General features: G+C 43.9%; 1 protein-coding gene across 1 annotated transcript; it reads right to left on the bottom strand.

Moving 5' to 3' along the window:
• Nucleotides 1-143: 143 nt before the first annotated feature.
• PPT1 (palmitoyl-protein thioesterase 1) lies at nucleotides 144-27,448 on the bottom strand. Its single transcript, XM_088481045.1, has 9 exons — nucleotides 26,959-27,448; nucleotides 26,763-26,872; nucleotides 24,185-24,312; nucleotides 20,592-20,662; nucleotides 17,780-17,882; nucleotides 14,310-14,400; nucleotides 1,087-1,185; nucleotides 930-1,001; nucleotides 144-553 (listed from the first exon to the last, which is right to left on the bottom strand). Exons 1-9 carry the CDS (start codon nucleotides 27,044-27,046, stop codon nucleotides 431-433), a joined length of 885 nt encoding a protein of 294 aa, XP_088337171.1. The 5' UTR covers nucleotides 27,047-27,448; the 3' UTR covers nucleotides 144-430.

Below are 27,448 nucleotides of genomic sequence, written 5' to 3'. Positions count from 1 at the left end.
TTAACTGTCCAAAATGGTCATATAGGTTATAAGGGTCTATTTACTAAGCCTTGGATGGAGAAAAGGTATCAGCCAATCAGCTCCTAACTGTCATGTCACAGGCTGTGTTTGAAAAATGAGTTAGGAGCTGGTTGGCTGGTACTTTATCTCCATCCAAGGGTTAGTAAATAGACCCTTATAACCTATATGACCATTTTGGACAGTTAAAGACTGAGTATATACAGCACAATAAAAAAACATAAGCGGGGTCAGTCTGGCATGGGGGGATCTGTTCAATTATATTGTGTACTGTATAGTACAAGCAGAGGTTAGTCTATTTTGTTTCCAGCTGATGAGTCAGTTGCTGTTGCTAGTGGTTGAAGCAATAGTATAAATCAGTGCAATTCACAGGGGGAATTCTTGTTAGAAATTAGCCTTGGCAGGGTTAACTTTAATGGAGGAAAGGTAGGATGTTGTCATTGAACCACTGCTCTGAAAATTGCAGGTGGTCACCATCTGCAGCCAAGAACACCAGCTTTCCAGACTTGTCCATTTCTCTCAAACCCAAACGATCCTACAAAGGTTAAAATAATTGAGACCTTTTCTATTGAATAACAAAGCACAAGCAACTCCTTAATCCCTATATAAAGTTGCCAGAATACTGGACTACAACTCTAATCAGATAGTTTTATGGAAAGTAAATATTTCACTATTGTATATTGTGTTGTGAAGCTAATCCACAAGCCTAATACTGTCTGAACTTTTTGACCATGATTTATCATGCTGCCTTGTATAAAGACATACATAATTGGACATATGACTATCTATAAAATTGCTGCTGCAACAAATAATGGCATTCTGGTGAAAGACAAAGCTCTTAATATATACAGACACAGACGGGCAAAAGCATAGCTTCCAAAGCAAACAACTGTGCCTTTTGTTTATATTACCTCTGTATACAGGGAGCTTTCTTGCAGTGGGATGGTCTCTTTACTTTGCCCAGGTCTGTAGAAACCAAACCACTAGAAGGAAATTCATTGTGAAATTTGTAAATGTGTAATTGAGAGCAACAAACTTTGCTAAACAAGTTGAGACTAATGTACTAACCTCTGATGCTGCCGGATCTACCATGGAATCTTTGAGGAATTTTACCATAACAAATTTATCCAGAGCTTGAAGGTTGCGCTTATAAGTCTCATTTACACTCTAAAAGCAAAGAAAGTAAAGCTGTTGGGGAAGAGTAGCTGACATTACATAAAGAATGCAAGTTAGTAGTAATTTAGTGACCAGACCGATGATTTAGGTGAATAGCTCATTGAGTTCTAGGCCCTCATTAAGATCCATGGGACTCAATGCATTGATCTATGGATCCAATAGACCTTTAGGAGGCAGAGCATTTTGTAGAATTGAGCACTGATTACAACTCACTAAGCTATATCCTGTCTGGTAATGATCTATTGGGGGAAGTAGGCTTAGAAATAGGCCCACTTTAGCCAGCACTGCAGATCGCACTCATCCCAGAGTAATGCTGGCCATACACCAGACAAGCTTTCCTCCAACTAGCTGGTTGGTTAGAATGAAAATCCGGTAATGCATGGGTGCAAATTACAATCAGCAATTTTGCGCCCAAACACTGGAAAACGGATGAAAACTGCTGTTAAGACAAGTTTTTAACAACTTGCCTGAATTACCTTTGTGTTTTCTGGTATTTGGGAGCAAATTGCTGATTGTCATTTGCTCCTATGCATTACTGGGTTTTCCTTCCAACCAACTAGTTGGAGGAAAGTTGGTCTGGTGTATAGCCAGCTTTAGGAAAAGGAAAAGAACCACCACTAACCAAATCCTAGAGGTGGGCAAGAATTTATTTGAATTTAAATCATTAACATTTTACTTTGCTGCTTTTTTTTTTTTTTCTAAGGATACATCCTTGATGAGTGTGTCTAATGGTTGTCAAAGTTTGAGTAAGATGCATTGTAAACACCATAGGGCGGCGTGTACTGTACATGAACTGCTTGCCATAGTGTTTACAAACCTGGAGATTTGAGACACTGTGGCGTTAGCCAACACCTGTAACACTCTCCTTAAGTTGAATATGTAAATTAATGCACTACCACCCTAGTTTACAAATTGGCAATTCTATTAGGACAGCAGCAGGTTGCTCTGCACAACCATGTGTTTCCACGGGCTCTGTTTATTTGTACAGCAGTATCTGTGTGATGCAGCAGTAGGGAAAGAACCATTCAAGAGATGCATGTAGCTTCGGATTTATTTAAATAAGGGCGCCCTGTGTAACGTATAAGGAATGGCTGCTTGCCCAGGAGTCGGCCAGCACCCTAAAATGCCGAAAGAGGTAGAACAATGAGTAAAAAAAAATTGTGCCAATTACCTGAACAGGACTGAAGAAAAACGCACTCCAATCCACAATTATTTTTTTTTGTTCAATATGAATAGTTACTCATATCAAATTAATAAAATAGACAGTCATATTATGTAATAAACCCAATTGGCCAGGTTAAGTAGGTTCTATAAATTGGAATATGTGCATATATTAGAAATTCACCAAGAGAAAGTGTATAGAAGATCACTGATGAAAAGACAGAGTTGTGGTCCCACTGCGCATCTTGGAACCTATTGCAGGAATTATACATCCTAAATGAGGGATATAGTTTATAGACTGGTGGACTAAATGCTGCTGGTCTATATCCTGACAGCAGAAGCCCGTCAAGGGACATAAGATAGGCAAAATACTGATGCCTATCTTAATCCTTACACCGGAATGCTGAAGGACGCCGGACCGATTGAGGTAAGTCCGACTGTCCTTACCACTTAGTCGCAGGGGGGTTAGGCTAGGGGAAAAAGGTTAGGCACCCCTAGGGGAGGGTTAGGAGGGGTGGGAGAAGGTTAGGGCACTTACATGCTCTGTCAATGTGGGACCTGCATGGGCTCCGGCTCTCAACAGGTACATATATTCGCCCTGGGGAAGCTGAGAAACCAAGGTCACCCTTAGGTATTCCCGCTATAGGCTTAAGTTCCCAGCTGTGGTATGTCCCGTTCGGGATCAGTGCTTTGTGGGGTCAGGGTTTAAGACGGGTTCCTCTCCTTTGGCACGCTGTTTTTCAGGGTGAGGACCTACTGTCCTTTTCGCCTCATTGCTGCTGTGCGCCACTCTCTTAAGCGGTTTAGATAGGCTCCCAAACTGTGGCTCTGGGTCTGTCTAGAAGTTTGTGACAAAATCATTTCTTTCCCTTCGGTGAATCTCTACGGTCTCATCAGAGAGGCCTAGGAGACGCTGAATTAAGAAGACCCCTTGCACATTTGTGGAATCACCTCCCATGGTTGTCGTTGCGGCAGCCATTTAGCTCAGCACAGGCCCCATTCCTGTCCGGGGCATCTGCTAGCTAAAATGGTTGTCTCTGGCCTCTTTTAAGGGGTTCTGGGGTCGTTAGCCGGTCTTGGCGCTCCTCGGCATAGGTGGCGTGTACTATGGTCACTTCCACTGATGTATTCATCGCAGGGGCTTACATAGATTAGCCCTAGGTTTCCCGGCTGGATATGGTGGGGCAGTTTCGCAGAGGCCTCTGTGTGGGAGGCCTTGCAAGACAGTGGCACTGGTAGCTTACGGTTTTCAGATACGACTGGTTTTGCCTCGGCAGGCCTTTGGGCTCTATGCTGCACATGCACATTCATAACCAATTTGTGTCTTACAATATCTTCTGTTGATAAGGACTTTCTCTTATAGCCAGAACTGGATACCATATTCCCTAGCAGTCGCGAATTCTGCATCTCCCAGCAGGGTCCGTGTTTCCAGATTTTTGCTCCTCTTTTTTTGGGTGGTACTGCCACAAACCGGTTCTTCAGCAGGGGTTCGGTTTCCAGGGACTTTTTCTACTGCCACTCGCATTTCGGGGACACGACTCGTGGTAAGCCTAGTGCCTAACGGGGTATCTCTCACTCTCTACCCAGTTTGCTGGCAAGGGGTAGGGTGGTTACTCCAGTTCAAAGACCGTTGAGGGACGTCTTGAGACGCCTGTGTGCTAGGCATCTTTCACCATCCTTGACCTCAGAGGTCCGCCGCCAGGGCGTTGTTGTTTTTTTTAGTTTTTCAACATTGCTCTTCCCCAGGAAGCAGCGAACACTGTGCCATTGGACTGTGCTCTCTCCACTCATCCGGCAGTTTCTGCTCCAGTTCCGCCGCAGGAACAGAACCTAGGGTTCGGTCTCCTTCCTAGTTGAAAGCTAACTGTCTCATTCCGGCTGATCTGGTCTCTTAGTGCCTTCAGCACCAAGGGGTGGGTAGTTCAGTTTGCATGAACTCTCTAAGATCAGGGATCCAGTGCATGGAGGCCAACAAATCCTCGCTAGGCATCTGAAACACATATCTTCAGGTTCCTTTTTGGGCAGGTAATCCTTCCTCAGTGGACAATCAACTCTGTTCCATGTCTGTACCGGGTCCTACTGTTCTGTGGAGCCCGGCTCCGTGTGTTGCACCACATATTGCACACAGAGGGTATCACAAATAGAACCTCTTCGTATGTTCTGCTTGGGAAGCATACTTCAGCTTCACTGTTATGGACCTTCCTAGGTCTCTTGGTTCAAGCATTTTCAGAGCAGTGCTGTATCCAGACTTTTGCAAGGTTTCCCTTCCGGGGGTTGCCTTAGGCGCCTCTCTCCAGCGTTGTTTTTCATGTGGCAGACAATGCATGAACCCTACCAAACTTGCTCTTAACGGGTCGGTCAATGCCTCGTCCATCGACCTTGTGGAACATTTGGTTGTTATGCATGATGTTCTACCTGTGGGAATTCCAGAGGGAACTTTTCCAAACTGGGAAGGGTTGCTCAACACCCCTCGAGTCTCGGGTTCTCGTTTTGTCCACATGCATTCGTCACTGTCCACTGGTGGAGGGTTCCCATTCTTCTCACCTAGGTCCAATCTTTGGTCCTTCCGGATTGGTTAATTGTAGCCACAGCCGTGAGTCTCCTGGGGTGAAGTGCTGTGAAATTGCTTTTTCAGCTTCAGGGCCTTAGGTCACCATCTACAACGCCTCGGCAGATCGCTAGGCTCGAGCTCCAAGCCATCTTTCAGGCTCTGAGGTCCTGTCAGTCCTCATCGGCAGACTGGACGAAGTTAGTTGAATAACGACCCGGTGGAGGCATATGTACGTCCTCCATTCAAGTGCGTGGCGATGATGGTGGAGACCTTTTGTTCTGACTCTCTCAGCGGTGGTTATGCCGGTAGTGGGAGTTTGGATGGCGGACTTCCTCAGCAGAACCACGTTTCTCCCAGGGCAGTGGTCTCACCTTCCAGTGGTCTTCCTACTGTTCGTTCGGATGTGAGGTCCTTCGCGGGGGCAATCACCTCAGAGTTTGGAAACTCTTCCTTGTTGGGTGTAACCTTTTAAAGTTTTCACGCCTCATGTTTCTTGGCCTTGCTTCTGGAGACCAGTTGCCGTCTTCCTTTTGTGCCTATACAGGCCCTGTAATTTTCTTCCAGCAGCATCTGGCTTTTCCTCCACGGGTCCAAACCGTTTTTCCAAGGTGTGCTGCGTATTCAGCCATCGTTTCGTCTGCAGGTGGAGCTGTGGAATCTTAAACTAGTCCTACCAGCTCTCACACAGGCTCCATTGGGAGTTGTTGCATTCCAGGGATCTTCAGTGAGTTGCTTGGTCTTCCTTATAGCGATTGCCTTCCCTCGGCATAGTTCCGTGTTTAGGGTTTGCAAGCCGCCTTTTCTGGTCTTCCATGAAGATTGGGCGATTCTCCGTACAGATTGTATGTTCCAGCCGACACTTGTTTCGGCCTTGTGCTTACACCAGGATATTGTCCTTCCGGTTCTTCTTTCTTCGGAACATTCCCGACACTGGGATGATCTGGCTCCACCAGTTGTGCTGAGGTCTGCAAATATCCTTGGACAAGTCGTCTTTGGTGCGCCGTACTGTTCTCTGCGGGTTCTTTTTGACACGCATGAACATGGTTAGCCGACTACTCAGCAGACCCTTGAGCGTTGGATCTGCCGGTCCTCAATGAAGCCTATTCTGGGGCGAGGCAACTGCCACCAGATTGGGTGTCAGCACCTTTCCGCTAGGGCGGTGACGATCTTATGGGCAGCGCACCACGGGACTTTAGCAGCACAGGACCATTGTGCGGCTATCTGGTTCCCTATCTGCATGTTTGCTCTTTTTAAGTTTCAGGTTTTTTGCCTCCGGCGGCACCCACTTTGGGCGTACAGCCTGAGCGTTCCCTCCCCTGGGGCTGGCTTTTGAACGTCCCATTGTCCTGTGTTCCCCAGCCTTGCTGCAAGAGAAAATAGGATTTTTGGTCAACTTACTTTTGAATCCTTTTCTTTTAAGCAGGCTGGGGAACACTGCAATCCCTCCCTCATACTCAGATGTGCGAGGTGTTTAGTTCTTGACCGGTCTTTTCCCTGCTGGTTTGTTTGATTGTTCTAAACAGTTTCACGGGGTTCCTGCTACTCCTATCCGGACTCTTTTAAAGAAGTACTGGAATTGTGGGATTGCAGGGGGAGAGCTTAGGATTTAAACCTACAGTTTTACTTAAGTGTCAGCTCCAGTACCAACCTACAATCCCCATTGTCCAGTGTTCCCCAGTCTCCTTAAGAGAAAGGGTAAGTTGACCAAAAATCCTATTATATACATGCAGGCTTTGATCACTCTAGCCACTGCAGTTATGAAGGGCTGAGAAATCAATAAGAGATCCAAAAAAACAGTAACAAAACTATATCCCGAACAGGAATAGAATAATATGATAGAGTAACAAAAATATAAATATAAGTAAACCAGCATGTAATCAAATTGTGTACTGTAAATAGTTATATTCAGCGTTGCTGGAGGTGTTCCATAGAATCAAATGTAGTGTCTATAAAATGTGTTTTTCTTTTTAGCTGAGACTAAAATAACATAAGAGGAGGATTCTATTGGGGTGCACACTTATTTAGTATGAAAATGCATATGTAGATAATTAGGTTGTATTTATCATGCCTGGTGTATGAACCATCTTTTTACTAGCATCAAATAAATTTGTAAACATGATTTAATGATAAAGAACAAGGCGCTGATCCAAAATTGCCGTAGTCTGTCAAGTGAGAGTTGAATCATATTATCACCACAAGACAAATGTATGTTTTATTCAACCAACATTAATTTGAAGCACATGGTGGGCAAAATATCCATCTAGGTGGTCTATGTGCTAAACGTTGAGAGATAAATTTGTGAGAGAAAAAGTTTAACCAATCAGCTTGTAAAATGTACGTTAAAGCACTAACCAATCAGCTTCTGTCTCGCTCAATTTTCTCTCACTCCAGTCTTTGACAAATACCCCCCCATACGAGGGGTTGAATAGATACCTATTGAAGCCATAATATGCTCTATGTTTAGGGGTGACTAAGAATCATATTTTTGTACACTATCTAGTCCCAATACCCCCATTTTTTAAGGAAGAATCTATTATTAAAAGTTATTTTTTAATTATCTACATACACATTTTTATACTAAATAAAAGTGTTGCCCAAAAAAAGAATAATCTTTTTGTGTTTTTTTAGCTGAGGCTAAAATACACTATTTTATAATCAATGAGAGTTACCTTTTCAGATGTGTGATTATTATAGACGGTTGCGTTTATATTCATATGTCATTTTTTTTTATTATCCATATTATTGGTTCTAATATATGTGCATATCCCAATTGTATAGAACCTAATTACCCTGGGCAATTGGTGTATTATAAATATATATATATATATATATATATATATATATATATATACATACACACATATATATATATACACACACACATACACACATTACATGATTCTGTCTATTTTATTCATAGGATATGAGTAACTACCATTAACCAAATAAATTGCGGTTTTCAATGTGGATTGGAGTGTGTTATTCTTCTGTCTGTTTAATTTTTTTACTCTGACTTATTTACCCACTCACACCCAGTCTGTAATGGAAATCGTTTTTTGCAGTGGTGGCAGTCAGCAAAGCCCAATGAGAAAATAAGATGGACTTCGTAGAAATAGAGATGACAAGGGTAAGTTCTTACCATGTCTCTTATTTTCTACTTCAGGGTCCATAGGGTATCCACAGGATACCTTGGGGATGTCCCAAAGCAGTATCCTTTAAGGGTGGGGACGTCCCTGTGCTGAAAGGAGAATCCACCGCCCGAAGGACGCATCCTGAGAGGCGAAGGTATCAAATGCATAATATCTTACGAAAGTATGGACAGATGACCACGTGGCTGCCTTGCACAGCTGAACCGCTGATGCGCCACGTTGAGCTGCCCACGAAGGACCCACAGACTGAGCCCTAACTGAAGATGGAACAGGAAGGCCTTCATGAACATAAGCTTCAGAAATAGCAATTCAAATCCATCCTACCAATGTTTGCTTAGTGGCAGGCCAATCCTTCTTCCGGAAGCCATAAAGGACAAACAAATAGTCCGACTTCCTAAAAGAAGCGGTGCGGTCAACATAAATCTTCAATGCCCGCACCACATCCAAAGTGGCCTCACCAACCGAGAGGTCTGGTGAAGTAAAGGCCGGCACAATAATTTCCTCGTTGATGTGGAAACTAAATACCACCTTCGGAAGGAAACTAGGACAAGTGCGAAGCACTATCCAGGTTCCTATGAAAGATGAGAAGGGGAGGGCGACATGAGAGAGCCCCCAATTCTGACACTCTTCTGGCCGTAGCAATGGCCAGAATTAATACAGTTTTAACTGTAACCCATTTCAAATCCACTGAGCCCAGTGGTTCAAAAGGCAGTCCTTGGAGAGCCCTAAGGACCACAGTCAGACCCAAGAAGCCACAGGTGGAACAAAGGGAGGCTGAATACGGAGTACACCTTGCATAAAGGTGCTAACATCAGGTAGAGTAGCAATCCTACGATGAAACCATACTGACAGGGCAGATACCTGCACCTTCAGAGAAGCAAGGTGAAGACCGTGATCTAAGCCCGCCTGTAGGAAAGCCAACACTCTGGATATCCGGAACACACGAGGAGAATAGCCTCTAGGGTGACACTACTGAAAGAAAGTATGCCACACTCCATGGTAAATTCTTGCAGATGAAGGCTTCCGAGCTCTTAGTATGGTGTTAACCACAGAGCTGGAAAAAACCCTGGACCTTAAGAGGGCAGTCTCAACAGCCACGCCATCAAAGACAGACGACCTAAGTCCGGGTGATGGCAAGGACCTTGAGACAACAGGTCCGGACGCTGAGGCAACAGCATCGAAGTGTCCACGGAGAGACTCCGAAGGTCTGAGTACCAGCGCTGTCTGTGCCACGCTGGAGCCATCAGCAGGAGCGTGCCACCTTCTTGCTTGAATTTGCGTATTACTCGAGGAAGAAGAGAGAACGGAAGGAAGAGGTACGCAAACTGGAAGGTCCACCTGACCGACAGCGCGTCCACAAGAAGTGCCTCTGTCTCTTGTTCTTGACCCGTACACAGGCAGTTTGTTGTTGTGTCGGGAAGCCATGAGGTCTACCTCTGGAACCACTTGTTCACCAGTAGCTGAAACACCTCCTGGTGAAGAGACCACTCTCCTGGATACACGTCTTGACGGGGTGAGAAAGTCTGCATCCCAGTTGAGGACTCCTGGTATGAACACTGCCGATATGGCAGGGAGATTGCCTTCTGCCCAAGCTAGAATGCGAGACACCTCTGTCAGAGCCGCCTGACTGCGGGTCCCTCCTTGGCGGTTTATGTAAGCCACTGTGGTGGCGTTGTCTGACTGTACCTGCACGGGTCTTCCGTGCAGGACATGTCTTGCGTGCTGGAGAGCTTTGAATACTGCCCGAAGTTCCATGTTCCAAGTTCCGATGTTTATTGAAAGAGCAGATTCTGCTGGTGTCCACCTTCCCTGGAAGAAGTGTGGACCCGTCACTGCTCCTCAGCCTCGGAGACTGGCGTCCGTTGTCAGAAGGACCCAAAATGGGCGCCCCCTTTTCAGGTGAGCAGACTGTAGCCACCAGGCCAGAGACAGACGTACCTCCAGGGAAAGCACCATAGTCTGTATCTTTATCCGTTGGGGCAACCCATTCCATCTGGAGAGGATCAACTTCGGCAGAAGTCTGTAGTGGAACTGGGCAAACTCCACCATGTCGAACATTGACACCATGGAACCCAGTAACCTCATCGCGGAGTGAATAGACACCCGGCGACTCTGCAGGCAAATGCGAACCTTTGCCTGTAACGCAGAAATCTTTTTCTCCATCACAAAGATCCTCTGATGTTGGGAGTCCAACAGAGCTCCGAGATGGATCATCCTCTGTGAAGGAACCAGGGAGGACTTCTTCCAATTTATCAGCCAGCCGTGATTCTGTAACACAGAGACTATCAGTTGCAGATGGCGCTGAAGTTTCTCTGGAGACTTCGCCAACAACAGGTGGTCGTCCAGATAGGGTAACAAGCGTACCCCCTGCATCCGCAGGTGAGCTGCCATAACCTTGGTAAACACTCGAGGCGCTGTGGCCAGACCAAAGGGCAGTGCCTGAAATTGGAAGTGGTCGTTCACCACTGCAAACCTGAGGAAACGCTGGTGCGCTGATACAATAGGGATATGCAGGTAAGCATCCTAAATATTTAGCGACACCATGAAATCCCCAGGTTCCATCGCTAAAAAGAGTGGCCCGGCCCATCAGGCTCAAGGCTAATTGTCTGACTTAGGCTTGGAGTACCGGACGTCCTGCTCCTGTTTCTTTGGCTTTGCAGTTTTCTTGGCTCTTGCCTGTCTCGGAAAGGACTGTACCTTGGACTTACCCTGGGTTCTGTAAGGCCGAAAGGACGAAGAACCCGACCCTGATGGGATCGTAGCCGATGGCAGACACGCAGACTTAGCTGCCACCAGAGTGGCCACAATTTTATCCAGATCAGAACCAAATAGGACTTGTCCATTAAAAGGCAAGCATTCCAAACCTCTTTTGGAATTTGCATCCGCTTTCCAAGAACGCAACCACAAGGCCCGGCGAGCCAATGCTGCCGAGGAGATTCTGGAAGCAAGGAGACCTATATCCAAGGCTGCCTCATTAATGTACGTGGCTGAATCTCTGAGATTACCCACTAACTCCACATGGTCAGGTGACGAGTCAGTGTCCAGAGACGCCTCCAAGCTATCAGCCCAGCGCTCCAGTGGCTCTGGCCACCCAGCACACGGCCATAGCCGGTCTGGACGCCCCCCAGCAAGGGAATAAATGGATTTCAGGCAGCATCCTATAAGGAGGACATGGAGGGCATGGGCAATGTAGTACTCTTCACTAGATGTGTGACATGAGAATCCACCTGTGGAGGGGCTTCCCACTTTGAGAAATAATTATTCACAAAGTGGTATGCAACGGTCAAACATTTTTGAGGCTGGTACCGCTTACCCGGATTCTTCCACGCCTCCTCTAAATGATCCACTAGCTGACCAGATAGGGGAAATACAGTGGCATCACCCTTAATATCCTTAAAGAAGGCATATTTAGATTTGGTCACGGGGGGGATAGTCATCCTCAATAACCAAGGCCGCACGGACTGCACGTATAAGGCCCGGTATATAGACCTTAGACTTAGACTCCATCTCTTTTTTACGGAAAGTCTCCTGATCAGCAAGGTCACAAATTTCACCGTCATCAGACGACACACCATCCTGGACCGTCTGAGACTGCAAAGGTCACTTATGCGGCTGCAATGATGACTCCCCCTGTAAAACGTCCGACAGGTGTTGCACCGTAGTGGACAAGGAACTAACCCACGCAGGCTCTTGCGCGACCTGAGGGGGCAAGAGCGGGAGACTCTGGGGTACTACTAACTGTCTGGGGAACCCCTGTATGGGTGACGACACCATTGATTGCTGTGAAAACCCCATCTGGGGAAACGCAGGGGGCGTCGCTAGCTGGCCCACAAGGGTTGTAAGTGCCTTAGCAAAACAAGCCCAGGGCGGCTGCTGCACCGGTGCAGTGACAGATCGGGCGTGACAGTAGAAAATACGCCTTACATAACCCCTCAGAGTTTCCATCACCCTCCACCAATGGTACACGACATTTGGTACACTTTGGATGAAGAGGAAAATCACGTTCACCGTCAGACATGATGAGTGACACAGAGCTGTATGTGACACACCTCACAGACAATACTTGTATATTGAGGCAAAAAACACCCTGCAACACCGCACTGCAAGGGCTTTAACAGAGAAGAATAGGGATAGTTAAAATGGCTGACAGACAGAAGTGAAAGTACAGGCAGCAGCACTAGCACTAAGTCACATACAATGCAGAAGCAAACCCTGCACTATCAGCGCTGTGATCAACTACACAGACTGCAGAGCCTGGTAGGATACAGCGCTGCATACACAGACCTTGCACCGGAGGAGAGGTATGCAGGGGGGACCCGAACCACGATGCCACAGTAATCAGCGTCCAGCATCGCTTGCCAAGTCCTAGAAAATGGCCACCGAGGAGCAGAAAGGAGGCGGGCCCGGGGGAGGAGCGCCTACACAGATGCCAGACCGCTGTGGAAAGGCCGTGTGCAGCGGGGGAGGCCCCGGCTGTTGTACTGGGAAGGCGCGCTCCCCTGGCCTGCATTTAACCCCCAGGACGCCGGACGTCATCCAGACCGCCATGGCCCGCTGTCCCAGGAGCGTAGTGGATGCGCAGGATAGTACCTGTCTCCACGCTGCGGCCAGTCCCCAGGGAACCCCCTGCCTGGGAACTTAGATCTGTGTTATCCAGCGTGGACCCGCCGCTTACCTTCTCCTCCATAAATACGGCTACAGTTCAGGTAACTGGTGTCACCTCTAGCTGTGACCCCAGTTACCTACCAACATCCCCGTATCGGTACTGGTGTTCTGGTACCGGCGGGGTGGAGGAGTGACAACATGGACATCAGTACTGACTGTCCATGCTGTACACTCAATGTGCAGCCACAGCTGCCAGAAGAAACTTCAGGGGCCATAACAGCTCCCCTCTGATACAGGTGCATCCGACTCCGAGCCGGGCACCGACGAAAACTGAGTGCCTATGGCTCGGGGGCGGGGTATAGGAGAAGGATCTCAGTGCATCCTGGGAGGATGAAAAACTTTAACTCTGTGGTGCCCGATGCCTGATGTCATCACCTATACCCCAAGGTATCCTGTGGATACCCTATGGACCCTGAAGTAGAAATATCTGTATAGAGCAGCCCCTAGGGCTCTTAAGAGAATTACCAAGTTAAAAAAATAGTAATATGTTAGGAAGGAGTGCAGATAAAATTATGCTGTACCTGCAGAATAAAAGATTATTCAGTTCTTACGACACAGATCCGTGATGTCCATTGTTGGGTAAAATAAAATGCATGGCATGTGGCTATGGTCTGCTTTTAAAGAGCTCCTGATATTGGGGGTGATTCAGCAGAGGATTTAGAAGCTATCACAGCTGCTAACATGTAGCAGGTGCGATAGTGGTAATATGGTATGCAGCAGGCGGCGTCATGCATCCACGCATGCAGCATCGGATCATCTGCCATCCTACTGGCTGGCTGAGTGACCATGGGGGGGGGGGGGGTCACACAAGCTGGCCGTCGCACATGCACAAAACAGCCAGGAAATCTACATCAGCCGATGGGATATCCTAGCCTCTCCACTCCCCCCCCCCAACTGCGGTGACACGCCTTGAGAAAAGGAGACCTGTTCTGCACATGCAGGTCCTGCGCATTAGCAGATTCCCGAATATGGGGAATCTGCAATCAGCAGTGCATGCTCAATCAGGCCCTTTGTCAGTAAATCAGTTTTGTATCCATTTAATTGTGTTTGTGAGGACTGGAACTGTTTCCTTACATGTTATGGACTGCTGTGATATGATTAAGGGTTCTGAGAAAACCAGACCATCAACATCCTCCCCGAGCACTCCCCAAGCCTTGTTGCCCCACATCAGCAGAAACCTCATTCCAAAGCTCTTTCACAGGAAGTTAAAAGTTACAAATATCCTTTTTTAAATGTTCAATGTTAACTCACAGACAGAGAGTGTATGCAGAACTGCTTATTGCGTTATCAGACCCATGATTAGTTTTTTCTCTGCAAACAACTGGATGACGTAATCATGCTGCACAAAAACCTTTAGCCTTTGTTTCCACTTGCATTTTGATAGGTCAGCAGTTTATTGTTTATTTTGACCTGTGAATGGCCAAATTACACTGATAATTTATGCAGATGCCAGGCTGAACAGCCCAGACTATAATGAAGCCATAGAAGTCAGAAGTGAAGATGCCGTGCAAAACATTAAACTGCAAATATCTGGCACCTGTATATACAGATCCAAATGTCTTAAATATCAATGACAACTTTTCACTCACCAGCTCCTGGTTGATGTCTGCAAGGAAAATGCTGCCATTCCTGTATTGTTCTTCATTGAGTGGGTCATGCCAGTACTCGGCCTGCACCAGGCTAAAGAGCACATAGAAAGTGAATTTAGAATGGTATATTCCACAGGTTCTCAAACTCGGTCCTCAACACCCCAAACAGTGCATGTTTTACAGGTCTCCCCACAGAATCACAAGTGAAATAATTAGCTCCACCTGTGGATCTTTTAAAATGTGTCAGTGAGTAATGAATACACCTGTGCTTCTGCTGGGTGACCTGGAAAATATAAACTGTGTGGGGTCCTGAGGACAGAGGGCCTGATTCAGAGCCGGACGCTCTGACAGAGCGCTCGCTCTGAATCATGGCCGTCCTTGTTTTTCCAGAGTGGCCTCCTGGCCGCTCGCATAGCTGTGGGTGACCACCCACAGCTATAGCGAGCGGCCAGGAAGATGGTCGCGATGGTCAAGACCATCGCGATCATCGGGCTTGTGACAAGACCCTTGTGGTAGGGTCTTATTGCCGTAAGCCCTAGAGTGGTTTCGGCTCTACCAGAGCCGAAAGCACTCCCACTGACATCACTTGTGATGTCAGTGGGGCCGGCCCCAGATGGTAGGCGTTCCCATGGGAACGCTTCCGTCTGGGCAGCCACACCCCCGGCCCGCCCACCAAAGGGGGCGTGCTGTCACTCACCATTGACAGCACTCCCCCTTTGTTTCGATACCCAGAGTGACGGTTTGCCCGTCGCTATCCGGGTCTCGCGCATGCGCATGACGGAGCCGGCTCCGTCGTGCGCATGTGCACTGGGCCACCATAGCGCTAGCGAGCGGGTCTGAATCAGTCCCAGAGTTGGAGAACTACTGGTATATTCTAATACTTAAATTTTTATTTGATAAGCTAACATTTTTGTGTGTGTGTGCGTGTGTGTGTATATATATATATATATATATATATATATATATATATACACACACACATTATATATATATATATATATATATATATATATATATATATGTGTGTGTATATATATATACACACACACACATACATACATATATTGAAACTGGATGAGAGTACCATAAAACTTTCTGTACAGTATTAATATATTTTTTATATGCCTGATTTCTTATTTCTATTAAATTCACAATTATATATTGATGTTTAGACTTTTTTTTTAACATATGCTCATACACATTGCTTTGTGTAAATACTGCATATCTGCCACACATAAAATTTTATATTATAAATGCAATATTTTTAGATCCATTTATTAGGAATTTGGTCATGTAATGTTCTGTCCCTGAAACTCATTCCTTCCCTCACCCATGATACTTTAAAACAAAGGAAATCCAGCATGGAATACTCTTCGGCGGGACCCTCAGTGTATATCAAGATCCAGCCTATCAGACAAAGGAGAAGATCCTGACCTATCCAACATTGAGTATACACAGATCCCTGCCTGTACCCAATGACTTTTTAAATGTTAACCTTCAAAGTGCACCACACTGACCCTTGGAAGTCAGATGCTGATTCAGAGATGGATGCTAGAGCACAGCTGGGGCCATGGAAGCTGCGTACAAGGACACAGCCACTGAGTTCAGCACGCCCAGAATACAAGGGCTGACGCCCTCGTTTTCTAGACAGCTACCTGTCATCGCCACCAAACACAAGCAGCATGTCAATCATGTTGAGGCTTTGGGGCACTGCGAGCAACATCGCAGGAACAGACCTGCAAACATCGGAGATTTACTTAAATATCAAATTTACGTTAAATCTCTGAATTAGACCCTCAGTGCATTCAGGATTGAAGCCTTTGGAACGCCAAGCAAGCTGATCGGACTTCACAATTATATTTATATCTATCTGTATAATCTATCTATATACAGTACTGTGCAAAAGTTTTAGGCAGGTGTGGAAAAAATGCTGCAAAGTAAGAATGCTTTCAAAAATAGAAGTGTTAATAGTTTATTTTTTATCAATTAACAAGATGCAACATGAATAGAAGAGAAATCTAAATCAAATCAATATTTGGTGTGACCTCCCTTTGCCTTCAAAACAGCATCAATTCTTCTAGGTAACACTTGAAGGAACTCAGCAGGGAGGTTGTTCCAAACATCTTGTAGAACTAACCAAAATGTCTTCTGTGGATGTAGGCTTTCTCAAAACCTTCTGTCTCTTCATGTAATCCCAGACAGACTCGATAGCGTTGAGAACAGAGCTCTGTGGGGGCCATATCATCACTTCCAGGACTCCTTGTCTACTATACGCTGAAGATAGTTCTTAATGACATTGGCTGTATATTTGGGGTTGTTGTCCTGCTGCAGAATACATTTTGAGTTAATCAGACGCCTCCCTTATGGTATTGCATGATGGATAGTACCTGTCTGTATTTCTCAGCATTGAAGACACCATTAATCCTGACCAAATCCCCAACTCCATTTGCTGAAAAGTAGCCCCAAACAGGAACCTCCACCATTGTTTCCTGCAGACACTCATTCGTGTACCACTCTCCAGTCCATCGGCTAACAAACTGCCTTCTGTTACAGCCAAATATTTAAAATTTTGATTCATCAGTCAAGAGCACCTGCTGCCATTTTTCTGCACCCCAATACCTATGTTTTCATGCATAGTTGAGTCGCTTGGCCTCGTTTCCACGTCGAAGGTATGGCTTTTTGACCGCTTAGACCACTTCTTACGAGTTCGAAGGGAAGTAAGCATGATGTGTCTTTCATCGGCAGTTTCCTTGGCCGACCACTGCATCTACGGTTCTCAATATTTTCCGCTTCTTTGTGCTTCTTCAAAAGAGCTTGAACAGTACATCTTGAAACCACAGTCTGCTTTGAAATCTTTGCCTGGGAGAGACCTTGCTGATGCAGTATAACTACCTTCTGTCTTGTTGCTGTCTTCCACAACCTCACCTTTGTAGCAGAGTTTGGCTGTTCCTCACCCAGTTTTAAGCCTCCTACACATCTGTTTCAGTTAATGACTGTTTCAACCTACATATGAAAATGATGATCATTATCACCTGTTTGGTATGAATGGTTAATCATACACCTGACTATAATTCTACAAAATCCCTGACTGTGTGCAAGTGTACCTAGTAGAATTGATGCTGTTTTGAAGGCAAAGGGAGGTCACACCAAATATTGATTTGATTTAGATTTCTCTTCATTCACTTTGCATTGTGCCAATTGATAAAAATAAACTATTAATACTTATATTTTTTTAAAGCATTCTTACTCTGCAGCATTTTTCCACACCTGCCTAAAACTTTTGCACAGTATTATATATCCATAAGCTTTTATGACAAAATAATAACTAAAGGAATGTTACTGTTCATAGTACTAATGGATAATTTGGATTTTTTTTTTCTGCAATACTGTTGTAGAACCCAATTGTTTTCTTTTTTTTCTTTTTCCCCTTTTCCGAATACTGTAGCAGTCTACCTTCTGTTTGTACTTACTGTTCCTGCACAGCTTTAGTATAAGCTCCAACATTCAAAGTCTCTCTAATCCAGTCACAAATGTGTAAGCTTTCTCCAGGACACCGAGGGAAGCCATATACACCTAAACATGGATGCAGGCACAATGAGCTTTCACAGAAGGGTGTAACTACCTGTAACAAAGAGTCATAATCCTGGATAATTGGCATATAACTGGAGCAAAAGGATCATTAATCACTATGGCATGCAAATAACTATGTTTGGTGCACTCATATAAGGCTCAAGAAAGCTCCATTTGTGGGCTATCTGGTCACATTGTCGACAGTTACCATGTCGACAGGGTTCAACATGTCAACATCCTCAAAATGTGGACATGTTCACAATGTCTCCATGTAAAATGTTGACACTTCGTTTTAGGCACCGTCGGGAGGGTTAGGCACTAGGAGAAGGGATAGGGGTACTGTGCTCATCAGACGTCTGCACCGGAACTGTTCATCACATGACCACCGGGACCCAGAAGACGACTCTGGAGATGCCGCTGGAACCAGGTAAGTGACCGCCGGCCCACCAGGGAAGTTATGTCGACATACTATCATGTTATCCGTGTAGACATGATGAGTTTCAACATAACATACCACACCCCATTTGTGGCCTTAACAGCCCAACATTTGCATTATAATGGTCTTGATTCCAGTGAATAGTAATATTTCTGATGCAGATTAGATATGCTCTGCCTAATGTAATTGCACCGAACTGAGGTGGTAAAGGATGTTAAGACTTATAAAAGAAAACCATGAAGTATCCTGCATTTTAAGTAAAAATAGTAGTAGCTTTATTAAGAACTTGCCCTACTTAGGAGAGAGATAATAAATGCCCTGATTATAACTTTTTAAATGGTAAATTTTTCTATGAGGCATGTTTCTAGAACTGTGCAAGCAGCACAATAGATGGCCCAAGTCATTAGGAAGGTGGAAGGATGCACTGTAGTGCTGTTCTTGTTATAAATAAAATAACATAGCGATTGCTCTAAGCCAGTGTTTCTCAAACTCAGTCCGTATGGAACCCTAACGTATTTTCAGAAATAATTAGTTCCACCTGTAGATCTTTGCGTTAGTCAAGTACACACCTGCGCTCCAGATGTGTCCACATACATCTATCTTTCGTGCGCTACAAATCGCGTTACACATAATGCATGAGCACTGTGAAACTAAGTAGCGTCAGCATTTTACATGGAGCGTCTTTCTTGATAACTTTTCCCCTTCAAATTCGTCTTATTTGAATAGGACACACAAGCAGCTTATGCTGATTAATATGATATGCGACATGCCTATATTCTGAGTGTGACTGTGGGTGTACCTGCATGCGAGATGCTATGTTACGGCGGCTGTGACACTGTGAACTTGCATTTAGCATGCAGATACAGCCGCAGTCGCACACAGAATATAGACATGCCGCATTTTTTAATCAGCTTAAGTTGCTTGTGCGTTCTATTCACATCACTTTGTGAGTAAGACGCATTCGAAGGGATAAAAAAATTGCACAAAAAGGCGCTCGATGCTGCAGAGTAACGCCACAGCATGGAGCCATTAGAAGAGCTGTTTAAAGTGCAAGGAGAATAGATGTATGTGGACACATCTGTAGATAATTTAGAAAACATGCACTGTTATGCTGGGCATACACAGTACAATTATCAGGCAGATCGGCCAGGTAATTGTGTATTGCCGTGACCAAGCAGTAAAAATCGGTCTGTCAGACATGCAAAATCATCCAGTGTGTCTGTAAGATCCGATAATTGTTGCTCAAATTGCAACTATCTAACATACTAACAGGCTGAAAGCATTGAATAGCGTTGTCATTGTCTGAAAGTGTATGGCAACGATATTGGATGTTGTCAGCTTGACAGATAATTTGTCTGTCGGTCTGACAGACATTTTGATCTTAAGCTGGGTACACACTGGGCGATATATCGTCCGTCAGATTGAACGGCCGATATATATCACCTGTGCGTCGGCGGTGATTGCCATCTCCACTGAGCAGACAAATTGCCCAGTTGTGATGTCAGCGCAGACATATCTGCTGAACGATTGGTAAGTGTGTACCCAGCCTAAAGGTATATGCCCAGCATTAAGGTTTCATGAGGACATGGTTAAGAAATACTGCCCTAAGTGTTCCCTCAAACCTCTTCTTAAGTGTAAAATGTTTGCGTTTTCTCATCTTGCTCTTGTTATTTTTATTTTAGTGCAGAGGTTCCCAAACTCGGTCCTCAAGGCACCCTAGAGGTCCAGGTTTTAAAGGATATTCATGGTTGAGCACAGGTGGTTAAATCAAAAGATTGAGGTACTAATCAAGTCACCTGTGCCCAAGCATGGTTATCCTTCAAACCTGGAATGGTAGGGTTCCTTGAGGACAGTTTGGGAACCTTTGTTTTAGTCTGCACATTTCTTAGTTGACACTAAAGAAAATTAAATCATAGCCTTCACTTTTTTGGCAATAGACACTACAATGACCTCTGTTTCTGACAAAATAACATTTTTCAATTATCGAGAAGTCACTTGCACAATGTAATAACATTAATTCTACAGAAGATAAATCACAGTTTTGTAATGTTCATTTTGGAAAATATATATATTTTTTGCATACTTTTACACAGATCTGGAAGGGCCATCAGACTGGAAGCAATTTATAAGAGTTCCGTAGCACCGTACATTGGTATGCTTACTCCTGTATATGCCTATGTCTTATGGTCCAACCTGGGAATGTCAAAGGGCTATACTAATAGGGTGTTATGCACTTCATAAAAAGGGTGTGGGGAGGGGGGATTGGAGAACACTACCTTGGTGTTGCCCTCCAATTGAGATGAGATTCTTCATGGGAGGTGAGGGACATTTCTGCGCAACAGCTCTCCTGCAAATACATGTGAAGTCAGTATGGTCATCAAAGGGTAATTTAGAAGCAATGTATAATCTTTGTGTACATGCGTATAAATCTGGTTGCTTATCCCAATCACCACATAAATTAGTCTGTTACATTAGTCTGTATCAGAGGTTCCCAAACGCGGTCCTCAAGGTTCCCCAACAGTTCAGGTTTTAGAGATATACAGGTTGAGTCTCCGATATCCAAAATGCTTGGGACCAGGGGTATTTTGGATAACGGAATATTCCGTATTTTGGAATATTTGTATATCATAAAGAAATATCTTGGGAATGGGACCTAAATATACACACAGAATGCATTTATGTGTTATATACACCTCATATAGACAGCCTGCAGGTAATTTTATACAATATTTTCAATAATTTTGTGGCTCAAACAAAGTTTGTGTACATACATAAAATTCAGGTATGTTTCATATACACCTTATACACACAGCCTGAAGGTAATTTTATACAATATTTGTAATAATTTGTGCCTTAGACAAAGTTTGTGTATTTTGAACTATCAAAAATCAAAGGTTTCATATTCTCAGTCATGCCAAACAATTCTGTATTTCGGAATATTCCGTATTTCGGAATATTTGTATATGGGAGACTCAACCTGTACATGGCGGAGCACAGTTGGTTAAATCAAATTGACTGAGGGACTAATTAAGCCACCTGTGCTCCACCATGGATCTCTCTAAAACCTGAACTGTTGGGGAGCCTTGAGGACCGCGTTTGGGAACCTCTGGTCTATATGCCAAAATGAATGATACTATCCAGTGTTTGAGCCTAAATGTAGGATCACCTTCACAAATGATAGCTAGACAGACAGGATAAAAGTCTGAATAGATGTTTATTGCACTAGCTAAATTTTAGTAGAAGTGAGTGCAGATAATTTAGTATGATTTTCTTTAGCCTAAAACAAACAAATAAATGACCATTAACCAAAAATCACTATGGGGCTGATGTAGGTTGGTTCTGCGGATGTGTCTTGCGTGTTTATGCGCCATACATACTCCAGAGCCAAGTGTACGCAAGTTATAAAGAGTTATAAGCAGTTCGGTCACATCTCCACTTGCGGATGAAGTAGTGTACCTGGGCGTTCACACATAGGCTAAGTTTAATGCATTTACGGGCTATGCAGAGTTGTATATATACACAATTATGCCTGTTTTCATACGTGTAGTTTTTAGCATGAGAGCTAACACATGTGCGCACTGCTGATGACGGCTATGAAACCAAGCGTACGGATAGGATCGCAGAGATCATCATTACATTTTATTTATAGGTCACCACAAAGTATCCAGGGTAAACAAAATCATCCACTAGTCTTCAAACGTTCCCTGAAAACTCACCTCTTCAGATAAGGTGATCAGATTCCAGAACCACCTACATAACCTTCATGGCTTCTCTACCTAATTACATCCCTTCTTACAGTATATACATAACCTCACATATTTTCTCTTTCTTCATGTTGACATCCTCCCAACCCTAGGCCAACATTCCTGTGTGACTGGATCATACAGCTCACCAATAACCTCTGCAATCGGGCTGGACCAAAATGCAAGATGTTTAACCTATCCTTGTGTATCAACACCTACTTCTCTATAAATTGTAAGCTTGCAAGCAGGGCCCTCTTACCTTTATGTCTGTCTGTTACTACCCAGTTTTGTTCTATTAATGTTGTCTCCAATTGTAAAGCGCAATGGAATATGCTGCGCTATATAAGAAACTTAATAAATAAAGAATTGTAAAATCAAAGAGAGTATAAATACAATACACAACAGCTAAGATATGAACAGCTCTGCAAATAGGCGATTTTACAGTCAGATGCATAAATATTGGGACATTGACAGAATTTTCATATTTTGGCCTCTATTCACCACCACAATGGCTTTGAAATGAAACAAACAAGATGTGCTTTAACTGCAGACTTTAAGATTTAATTTGAGGGCAATTACATCCAAATCAGGTGAACGGTGTAGGAATTACAACAGTTTCTATATGTGCCTCCCACTTTTTAAGGGGCCACAAGTAATGGGACTATCAACTCAGAAGCTATTTCATAGACAGGTGTGAGCTATTCCCTCGTTATTTCATTATCATAAGCAGGTAAAAGGTCTGGAGTTGATTCTAGGTGTGACATTTGCATTTGGAATCAGTTGCTGTCGACTCTCAATATGAGTTCCAAAGAGCTGTCACTATCAGTGAAGCAAGCCATCATTAGGCTGAAAAATCAAAACAAACCCATCAGAGATAGCAAAAACATTAGGTGTGGCCAAATCAACTGTTTGGAACATTCTTAAAAAGAAAGAACGCACCAGAGAGTTCAGCAACACCAAAAGACCCGGAAGAATTATTTCCCTGGTGAAGAAAAACCCCTTCACAACAGTTGGCCAAATCAAGAACACTCTCCAGGAGGTAGGTGAATATGTGTCAAAGTCAACAATCAAGAGAAGACTTCACAAGAGTGTATATAGAGGGTTCACCACAAGATGTAAACCAATGGTGAGCCACAAAATCAGGAAGACCAGATTAAAGTTTGCCAAACAACATCTAAAAAAGCCATTACAGTTCTGGAACAACATCCTATGGACAGATGAGACAAAGATTAACTTGTACCAGAGTGATGGGAAGAGAAGAGCATGGAGAAGGAAAGGACCTGCTCATGATCCAAAACATGCCACCTCATCAGTGAAGCATGGTGGTGGTAGTGTCATGACGTGGGCATGTATGGCTGCCAATGGAACTGGTTCCCTTGTATTTATTGCTGATGTGACTGCTGACAAAAGCAGCATAAATAAATTCTGAAGTGTTTCGGGCAATATTATATGCTCATATTCAGTCAAATGCTTCAGAACTCATTGGAGCTTCACAGTACAGATGGACAATGAACCGAAGCATACTGCAAAAGCAACCAAAGAGTTTTTTAAGGCTAAAAAGTGGAATGTTACGCAATGGCCAAGTCAATCCCCTGACCTGAATCTGATAGAGCATGCATTTCACTTGATGAAGACAAAACTGAAGGGAAAATGCCCCAAGAACAAGCAGGAACTGAAGACATTTGCAGTAGAGGCCTGGCAGAGCATCACCAGGGATGAAACCCAGCGTCTGGTGATGTTTATGCGTTCCAGACTTCTGGCTGTAATTGCCTGCAAAGGATTTGCAACAAAGTATTAAAAAGTGAAAGTTAGATTTAGGATTGTTTAGTTTGTCCCATTACTTTTGGCCCCTTAAAAAGTGGGAGGCACATATAGAAACCGTTGTAATTCCTACACCGTTCACCTGATTTGGATGTAATTACCCTCAAATTAAATCTGAAAGTCTGCAGTTAAAGCATATCTTGTTTGTTTCATTTCATTTCCATTGTGGTGGTGAATAGAGGTCAAAATATGAAAATTCTGTCAATGTCCCAATATTTATGCACCTGACTGTACACATATAGTTCACGCAATGCTACAATTCTGCAACAGCACCATGTGTTTTCCCACCGGTAGGTATTACTTACAGGAACTGGCCACCCTGGGAGAAGCCCATGCTATTGTAGCCCTGTTGAAGATTGGGATCTTTTGCTAGCTGCTCACAAACCAGATTCACTTGTTTATTCACATTGAGGAAAAAGCTGTTCTCCATGTCCTGAGGAGAAGCAAGAGAGCATACACAAACTTTGGAGCATACTCTAACTGTGTGTAAAGAGTTAATAACTTTGTAGAAAAAGTGAGTTAGCATGTGTTTAACTACTATAGTCAAAGGGACATTTATCAATAATTATATATATATATATATATATATATATATATATATATATATTATACACACATATACACACACACATACATATATATATATATATATATATATATATATATATATATATATACACATACACAATGATCCTGAATGCAAACCATAAAGAAAAAGATGTATTTTCAATGAAGAAGTATGATATACAGTAAATTATTTACATTAATCATATAGTGTAGCTAATGTTGTGTAGAGATTTTTTTTAAGCACACTGCAGATGATTTAATCCATAGCTATATTCATCTCTGGTCAAATCCCAAAAGTCAGGTAGACAAGACACCTAAAATATTGCTGCTGGCTCCTAACTTTTGGTAAAAAAAAAAAGGAATCTGCCTGAAATATTAAAAAATGCTCTAACCTTATTTCTAGTCTTCTGAAATGTTACTCCACTGATCAAGACCATTTAAGTCAAGAAGAGGCTGAGCAACAAAATGGCTCTAGATATATTGGAAAACACAGAACGGTCAGTCTCTCCTTGCTGCAAGCAGTAGAACCAACTACGTCTTAAACATCATATAAGTACCAGGATATATGAATCTTTGTCAAGCAGGTTATGTAGCTTCTGCATGGGTCAAAAGAAATGCCCCTCAATGGATGCTTTAAGGTGCCCATCCACTAGGCGATTAAATTGAGCGATTGAACGAGAACGACGTCGTTAATCATTAATCGTTTGAAGATTGTTCACTAAAATGTCTAAAAACGACCAGCGATGCCTGTGCCCGCTGGTCGTTTTAGACCATCTATCATCTGCAAACAAGTTGGTCAACCTGACAACAGCATGTAAGCAGATGATTGATGTTCCTACACTGAACGACTGTGATGTGCCTACACATTCAGTGTAGGCACATCACATAATAAACAGACAGACAAATGACTGCATGATTACAATGTCTATAATCGTGCAGTCTTTTGTCTGTCTTCTAGTGGATGGGCAGCATTAGCCAGAAAGTAAAGTCTGCAAGACCTCAGAATCAGACCTAATATCAAATAGGATAAAGCACATGCTTCTGTACTACTCTATCACTAGCACAAAACCATTCATTTATGTCCCATCCCCACTTTCTGCTAATTAAGATGAGTCCCCTTCCGGGGGGTGTGTCAGTTATAGGTAGGGAGCGTTCATTATAGTAGCTCCCTGCCAGACCAGATGCCGGAACGGACCAGCTCTGCTGCTAAGAAGCCGTGTCTGGGGGTTGTGTAGTGACAGCCTGTCACCGGGGGGAGAGATTACAGCCGGCTCCCTTGGACAGACAGCGCATTACAGCAGAGCTGTTCCGTTCCGGCATCTGGTCGGCAGCGAGCCACTGTAATGATCGATCCCTGCCTGTCACTGACACACACCCCGGATTGGGTGTTGAGGACGCGCATTATATAGCTGACAGCTCCTCAGCAGCAGAGGTCGCCGCAGGGAGCTGTCCCAGTCCGGCGTTCCGGAATTTAGTCCGGTCCGGCTTTCACCTAATCCCACATTATATTATTATTCTTTACTTTAGGTGTTTATTTGATATCCCTAAATGCTTACTTATATTATTATTATTATTATCAGTGAACCAAGCGATTTATCTTGTCTACATGCAGTTCCATTAATTTTCAGTGACTTTCTGAGATAGCCTTTTTTTTTAGTGTTAGACCCCCCTGATTACTATTATTCCTTTTTATTTACATTTTCCTTTATACTCATATAGTGCCTGCTATGATAATTGTCTAACTTGTTAACACCAGCAACCATATATTTGCTTTGCAGCAGGTGACACAGTTTAATCCTTGTTGCCATATACTCAATGGCAGCTAGATGTAGCACCACCATATTGGGGTTTGATGGTTTTTTAATACCGACTATTGGGGCAAATGTAACACTGTTGCAATACCTAACCATGTTATTTAAAAATGTAATTTCATTTTCATAATTATACCCAAGTATTCCTGACTACAGTATTAAGGGAAATTTGAGAGAAATGCTGGGATGGACACTCAGAAGGAAGAACTATGCGGTTGCTGGACAAATATAGCATTACTCATAACTCCAGCCCAATAAATGTACAAACTAGGATTGAATTTAGAAATATACTGTACTCACTCCACAATCAAAACCGTATGTTCAGATCAACCAGACTCATGGAAAGTAAATGCATAAGGTTACCAGATGCTGTATTAGAAGAGGCAATGTGTACTGTACTACTGTCACTGTAGCTATTGTACTTGTAGTTGTAATACACAGCAGAGTGGCGCCTACATCCTCCATCCAGCACATTACAAAGTTCCTCTACAGAGGCCTCACCCACCTCAATGATCGTGTTCCCAATCTTCAGAGACAGCACGTAAATTCCAGGGATTTGCTGCTCCACCATTTTTTTAATTCCTCCCATACTGAAGGGGTTACAGCAGGAATCACCTGGCAGAGAAGAAATCAAAAATCACATAGGCAGAGGCTCGGGACTGCCGGAGTACCCGCCTGGAACATGCTGACACACTCCTTACCCATGCCATGCCATATTACGAGCGGCAGCGGGTCTCCGCACACACCCAGCAGCAGCACCGTGGACACAACCAAGCTGATCCCCTTCATATTACAGCAGCAGCACCAGCACTACAGAATCAGGTTCACCCGCCAAGTCCTCTTGGCAAGTGGCGCTGTGGCTGCACTTCCGCGGTCGCTCACATGACATTGTTATTGTCATCATGTGACCTGGCTGTAGGTCTGCAGGAGCTGTCTACATGAATAGATTTTGTATTGCCAGTTACATGTAATGTTATGTACTACTGGTATAAATGGGTCTATTTATTTAGCAGTGAAAAGCCCTTTATCAGTGATAACAGGGCTTTTCACTTCTTCCCCCTATTTATAGAAGGGGATACTCCAGCGGTTGCCCGGATTAGTGTAGAATAATCAGGCTTGCCTAACCTCCTTGCCGGGAGCCTCCCGAAAATCGTGTGCAGCTCCTGGCCCCTCCTGGAATTTTGGCCCGCC

This window comes from Taudactylus pleione, unplaced genomic scaffold (genome assembly GCF_031769625.1).
Source record: "Taudactylus pleione unplaced genomic scaffold, aTauple2 ptg000260l, whole genome shotgun sequence".
Taxonomy (NCBI): Eukaryota; Metazoa; Chordata; class Amphibia; order Anura; family Myobatrachidae; genus Taudactylus; species Taudactylus pleione.
This window is presented reverse-complemented; position numbering and strand designations above follow the sequence as displayed.